The sequence below is a fragment of the Sinocyclocheilus anshuiensis genome, unplaced genomic scaffold (assembly GCF_001515605.1).
Source record: "Sinocyclocheilus anshuiensis isolate Anshui unplaced genomic scaffold, SAMN03320099.WGS_v1.1 scaffold464, whole genome shotgun sequence".
In the NCBI taxonomy this organism is placed as follows: Eukaryota; Metazoa; Chordata; class Actinopteri; order Cypriniformes; family Cyprinidae; genus Sinocyclocheilus; species Sinocyclocheilus anshuiensis.
Genome location: NW_015555731.1, coordinates 451458 through 458284, shown reverse-complemented (window position 1 = coordinate 458284; position 6827 = coordinate 451458). Strand labels below are relative to the sequence as shown.

Genomic DNA, 6827 nt, shown 5'->3' with positions numbered 1-6827 from the left:
GTATTTCTTATTTCTTACGTCGGTTACGTCTCTATGGAGTAATCAAGAATCTTATGCTGCTGTTTTATATTTAGAAAGTAGAAAGTATTGTTAGGTATGGTATCACAGTGTGGTTTGGTAACCTATCAGTACAGTTTAAATCTAAGTTGATGCACCTGTTATTGACAGCATGGAGAATTGTTGGGCATGATGAACATTTTAACCTTCAAGTTTTATATGAGGAATGTGTTCTTAATCAGGTAGAGAGGATTCTTGGTGATCAAACTCATTTCTTGTATTTACAATATGAACTACTTCCCTCTGGTAGAAGATATAGAATCCCAATGTGTAAGTTAAATCGATATTAGAATTCCTTTGTACCTGTATCGGTGCGGTTGTATAACAAGAGTTCATCTTGATGTTATTTTCATGATTTTACTTAATTTTGTTTTTATATGTTTATTGTATTTCTGCAGCAAAATGTAGTCCATAACAATTTTCCTCTTGAGGACATTAAAGTATACTACTACTACTACTACTACACACGGGCCCAGCTAACCAATCACAACACACACTGGCCCAGCCAACCAATCACAGCACACACTTAGCTTCTCGGTTACTTTTTGTTGATTTTAGCTCTGCTTTTAACACGATTCAACCGCATTTGTTAATTGATAAAATGAAGCAGCTGAGTGTAAACCCATGTATTATTAAGTGGTACTATTCTTTTTTAATAGATAGAACTCAATATGTAAAGCTAAACAATCTTCTTTCATATCAAAAGAGTTAGCTAACCAATCACAGCACATTTCGTATTTCTGAAGGCGGGCCTTCGTTTGATACAGGAACTATTCGAGCCTTTCGTGCCAGACTGGGGAGAGAGGTGTTGTAATAATGTAAAATATGTGAAAAATAATGTGTTTTTCGAACAACCTAGTATGAGCACCTGTTCTAGTACACACCCAAAACAAAATCAAGACTTTGTAAAAGAGCATAATAGGACCCCTTTAAACTTCTTATCGTTAGTAATCCTAATATTCTACTTTCTTTTCCCACTTTGAACTGAACAATAAAATGGCAAACTTCCAATGAGAGTATCATTATTGAGTTGAGCTTTTTTAATGTATCCTTGGAGTTCAGTCTCCCCTAGAAATGAATGAGCTTGGAAATCATATTTGAGAATAAGTGCAACTTGCGTACAGGGAGGGCACTGGTTTTTAATGAAGTTAGTGTTCACAGTTATATCAGCATTTACCATCCATTCTGTGAGAATTACAGGACAGAAAGAAACAATCATGAGCTGATTTTGATATGTGTCCTCTGTCCTGTAACAGCGCTCTGCACAGACAGCAGTGGAGGACAGTGAGAGGATCTTTACTGAACTCATCCGCTCCATTGAGAAACGTCGCTCTGACGTGACACAGCTGATCAGAGATCAGGAAAGAGCTGCAGTGAGTCGAGCCGAAATAAAACTGGAGCGACTGGAGAAGGAAGTCAATGAGCTGAGGAGGAAAGATGCTGAGCTGAAGCAGCTTTCAGAGACACAGGATCATGTTCATTTCCTCCAGGTAACAAAGATCTTCTCAAACACAGAGGACTGAGGACTTCAACAGGCTTTTGTGATTACATGGAGTTTGTGTTTGTGCTTGTGTCTGCAGAGTTTGTCGTCTGCCACTGTCTCTCTCTCTGGATCTACAGACGGCTACAGTGTCAGTCCTCATCTCTCTTTTGATGATGTAATGAAATCAGTTTTTCAACTCAGAGACAAACTGCAGCAGTTCTGCAGAGAGACAGAAAAGATAACTGAAACAGGTAGATTCCTAGGGATTCGTGTATTCTTATTCATTAAATATGAATTTCCTCTTGACATGAGAATTAATCTGCAAATATGTTTTGGTGTCTGTAGTGAAAACCATTCAGGACATTATTGCTCCTGAACATGAGACCAGAGCGGAGTTTCTACAATGTGAGTTACTCCAAAAACACACACAAACACTGACAATCATTGAGAGATATACATAATTAAACATGATGATCTTACTAGGGGTTGCTCCAGAACCATAGCAATTGGACACAAGTCAGTTTAATCGTGTTGAAGCAGTACACAGCATGACTGAACTGGTGAGCTGACTGCAATCGCACAAGCCTTCCAATTAAACATAACATTAGAGGAGGAGATTGAAGCATTTTATTATTGCTGCTAGTGTAACAGGCCAGAAAGACCAGGTAAACCTCACTCTCCTGATCTCAAGGGGTGCACTAGCAACTGACAATAAAGGCGTTATATCAAAGACTATAGATATAAAAAGACAGTTCACTCCTATTACTTATGAATCGGAGAAACTGCAACATGCAATATGGCAAAATTGCCCCGCCTTCTGAATAAAACAGCCAATCACTGATTAGTAAAGTCACTGGCTGCTGTTAGAAGCTCCGGTTCCCATAGAAACCCGAGACTTCCGCTTAGGACTGCACATGCGCATTGGCTAGTCTAGCCTGAAAAATAAGCTTTTTAAATGCTATTTGAGCATAAGGAACAGCATTTATGGGCCAATTCATTCAAATTTTAAAAAATGAAAAGTTAATCCTATTGCAAATTACAAACAAAATTCATAGGCACTACATGTAGCCCTGTCTTAGAATAAAGGCTTTTTTTTTTTGTATTTTGCAATAGGATCCACTTTTTATTTTTGACATTTTGTTCCCTCTCTGGAGCACCCATATTTTTTTGTCTGCGAGTACCTGATGCCCCCCTGGTCAAGATTTTTTCATTGATTATCATTTCAAATTTTGTTGTCGATTTGAAATATATAATTTAATTGTGAGTTCAGCAGGCAGTTTTTGAGATTTCAGGATTCCCCCATTCATTTAGACAGGAATTGGTTTGATTTGAAACTTGAGCACGCACAAGACGTGACATGTGAAAGGCCACTAACACTATAGCTTCAGATAATTAAAGAAAGAAAATAAAAAGATTTGGTGAAAAGAAGATGATTTGATGAAGTAAACAGCATGGCCATTTCATTCAACAAGAGCATAGAGTTGTGTATGTCAGTGTATGTGCACACAATAGGGCTACCTTGTAGTGAGTAGCTTTGAATCCTTGTTCAAAGTCAATAAAACCTAAAACCGAAGAAGATTGGCATGCTTGTCTTGTTAGCATTCATTTACATAGTTGGGAATGCCTTGGGAGAACACAAACTTTGGGTTACCAATTTAGGGGGGAATTGAGGCAATTCCAAATCAGTTGTCGAGGACTGATGAAAGCATGTAAGTGTAGTGGTTTTATGAAAGGTTAATTGTTAATGCTTTCTGGAATACCTGCTAAATGAGTGACGCATGAAAACTTTTTCCTACATCTTTATTAATCTTGCTAAAATACTCAACTATCTTAATTATTAAAGTCATACTTTATTATTTACATGCAGATCATGTGTTTGTTTTCATCAGATTTCCATCCATTCACATTGGATTCGAACACAATATATTCAAGTCTCCGTCTGTCTGAGGACAACACAGTGATCACTTCCACCAGCTGTAATTACAGATATCCCAATCATCCCGACAGATTTGACTATTGGATAGAGGCCTTGTGTACAGAGAGTGTCAGTGGACGCTGTTACTGGGAGGTTGAGTACGGCGGTAATGAAGGTGTCCATATAGCAGTGGCATATAAGAGCATCAAGAGGAAGGGAAAGAGTGGTGATAGTCGATTTGGATATAATGATCAGTCCTGGAGATTGTACTGCTGTAACTCCAGTTGCTCATTTAGACACAATACCATACGGACTGTGCTCCCTGTGGTGTCCAGCCGTAAAATAGGAGTGTATGTGGATCACAGCGCAGGAACGCTGTCGTTTTTAAGTGTCTCTGACACAATAAGTCTCATCCACAGAGTCCAGACCACATTCACTCAGCCCATTCACTGGGATTGGATTGCAAAATAAAACAACAGTAAAACTGTGTCGTCTAAATATGTAAATATATAATATTGCCATATCACATCTAAGCATTGTGAATTTCTAATTATTTAACAGCTAATATCTCAGTTGTGATAATAGTTTTAGCAAATTAATCAAAAGATGTTTATGTATGAGGAGAAACTGATCATCAAAACTGTGATTTATGTCTTTTGTTGGAATTTGTTGAAACTTTTGATTACTTTTGGTGAATTTCAAATCTGATTCTCATGTTGTTAAAGAAAGAAATGTATAGACTGTTGTTGTTGTTTTTTATATTTTGTGTGCTGCTGTTTAGTGGACTTTTATACATAATTTGCTTTGTTTTTATATCTGAATATATCATATCCTAATACCTGTGCTTCAAATGATTAATTAATGAATAAAGCAAAAGAAAACCAAGATAGACATGTTGTCTTTCAGCTATATATCCCATATCAAACACAATGCATAATAGCCTGCTTTATAAATGTTATTACAGAATCACTCTTTGTTAAAAGTCTTGTTGTCTCGTATTTCAATTACATTTTTTAAAATCTCTTTCAAAAGTACGTGTATTTTATTTTAAAACCTAAAGAAAACATCAGTTTACTTGATATCAAATCTGCATAAGCAGAACTTGTAGTTTATGCCAGTGCTTAAAACAAGTGGAAAATAATAATAATAATAATAATAATAACAATAAATCTGCCCAAGATAAAATACTCTCATCTTTTGTTTGGATGGTGAGGTGTTTGTAATGAGAGCATTCAATTTTGAAGCACAACTAAAAACATAATGTTAACATTTGATCATATGACTTAATTTTTAACCAAATGTGTTTTTATAATGCTGCAGAAAAGTTATTACCATGTCCTTTACGGGTATCTAAAAAGATATGAGGTCATATAGGTTTTATATATTTAGCATTTCTTTTGTTAATGATCTCAGAACACTGAGGAGAACAAGACAGATGTGTTGACTTCATTCCAACTTTAATTTACTGTGTAGTCACATTAAAAAAATGCTAAAACTTTTTCACTGGAAATGAAAATATGTTCCTCAGAAATGTATTGTCAGCAGAAACAATGAGCACTATATTTATTACCTTTTGATGGCTTTGGGTGTTTGTTCTAAGGAACTGATTGTATGTTGCTTGCCTGCAGCACTGGAACATTCTTTAACCTGTTCCAGATCTCATCAAACCACATTCCTAATCCATCAGAAAGTTCAGCGCTTTTACTACTAGTAGACATTTATTTGGTTGATTTAGCTCTAGGAGAGACGATTATATTTCCAAATAGTGCTTGTTGGTGTTGGAAGGGTTTAGTTCTTATAGAAGGGATGTTGTAATTTATTGAAATTTGTATAATGTCATGAGTTTGTTGGTCATTTCATTGTGCTATTAGAGTATGGAAATCAGTAAGGGTGCATCCTGCAGAAAAAAAATCAATTTAAGTTAATCATGATCAGAATTTTTACTTATATATACCGTTAAGATACTGTACTACTATGCATCCTTTAGAAATAAATATAAGGTGGACCTGTTTAAAGGGTACCACAGTGACAGCTTTTGTACCTTTTTATTTTTGACAATCCATATACTGCCACACCTATCATTAAAAACACTACAGGACCCTTAGAGTAAGTCACACCCTACAGAAATATCTGTTTCTCAAGAATGTAATTAAGCAACATTTGTCTCCATGATCATAACAGCTTTTTAAATAATAAATTATAGTAAATGATATTTTTGAAAATATAATAAAAAAATAAATGCAGAAAGTTTAGTGTGACGGGTAGGTTTAGGTGTGGATACAGTATTAAAACCACTATGTCTATGGAAAGACTCCATAGACGCAATGCTCTACCACTGAGCCAGAGGATCAATATGCCTTATGGTTGATGAATCGGTATTTTGAACAATGGCCTCTATGCTAGCCTCCTCTGTGAGGAAGTGTCACAGCATGCACGCCCCAAAGGCGTTGTGGATGGGGATTCGTGTTGGAAGACACACATGCATTGCACACAGAATAACCTATTGTGCATTTTAAACAGAGAAAATCATTAGGGGTTGCATCCAGTGCGAAACTATTACCCATATCTGACACTTCTAATCACCCCCGCCCGTCATGTCGAGTGACACACCATTTTGGCAGAGACTTATGCTGTGTGAAGAGCGCTCATGCTGCAGTTTTGTGTTTCAACTTAAACCAAGCACATTTTTATAAACCTTTCATTCGCAGAATGGACATCCTTGCACAAGGAAATCTTTCTCTCATGGAAAAATGTAAGATGATTTATATTTATTATATTTTTATTTATATACATCTTTAAATAAGAATAAATGTATTTTATATATTCAATTGTGTGTGTGCGTGTTTCCGTTGTTGTGTAGTAATACTTCAAATGCTTGACCGGAGCAAAATTTGTACCCATGAGCATAACAGCTTTTTAAACGATAAATTATAATAAATTATGTTTATTAAAAAATAAAAATGCAGAAAGTTTACTGTGATGGGTAGGTTTAGGGGTGGTACAGTATAAAATTCATTAATATAATGTAAATATAAATCTAAAAGTTTCTAAATATATTGTAGAAACTTTAATTTCTGTGAAGCTGCTTTGCAATGATTTGTGTTGTGAAAAGCGCAATACAAATAAACATGAACTGAAATGAATTATGTCTATGAAAAGCTTCCATAAAACATGGTAAATAATTTGACATGTCCGGACATGTCAGGGCCCACAATAGCCTTTATCGTTTTGGCCTGTATAATATAATATAATAAATATAATATTATATATTATATTATATTATATGTATAGATAATTTTGTGAAGAAATCAACTATCTGGCAGTTAGTTCTGCCCTCAATCTTTTTTTTTTTTTTGAGGGGTTGAAATTGGT

At 35.4% G+C, this 6827-nt stretch overlaps 1 protein-coding gene across 1 annotated transcript in view; it reads left to right on the top strand.

The window, feature by feature from the left end:
- The window catches only part of LOC107672896 (E3 ubiquitin/ISG15 ligase TRIM25-like), a 7898-nt gene extending 3825 nt beyond the window's left edge, over positions 1-4073 (top strand). Inside the window, exons 2-5 of the mRNA XM_016466272.1 lie at positions 1314-1547; positions 1638-1791; positions 1886-1945; positions 3430-4073. Of these exons, the coding sequence (XP_016321758.1) occupies positions 1314-1547; positions 1638-1791; positions 1886-1945; positions 3430-3926 (945 nt within the window). The 3' untranslated portion in view covers positions 3927-4073. The remainder of the gene's footprint in view (positions 1-1313; positions 1548-1637; positions 1792-1885; positions 1946-3429) is intronic.
- The last annotated feature ends 2754 nt before the right edge of the window (positions 4074-6827 follow it).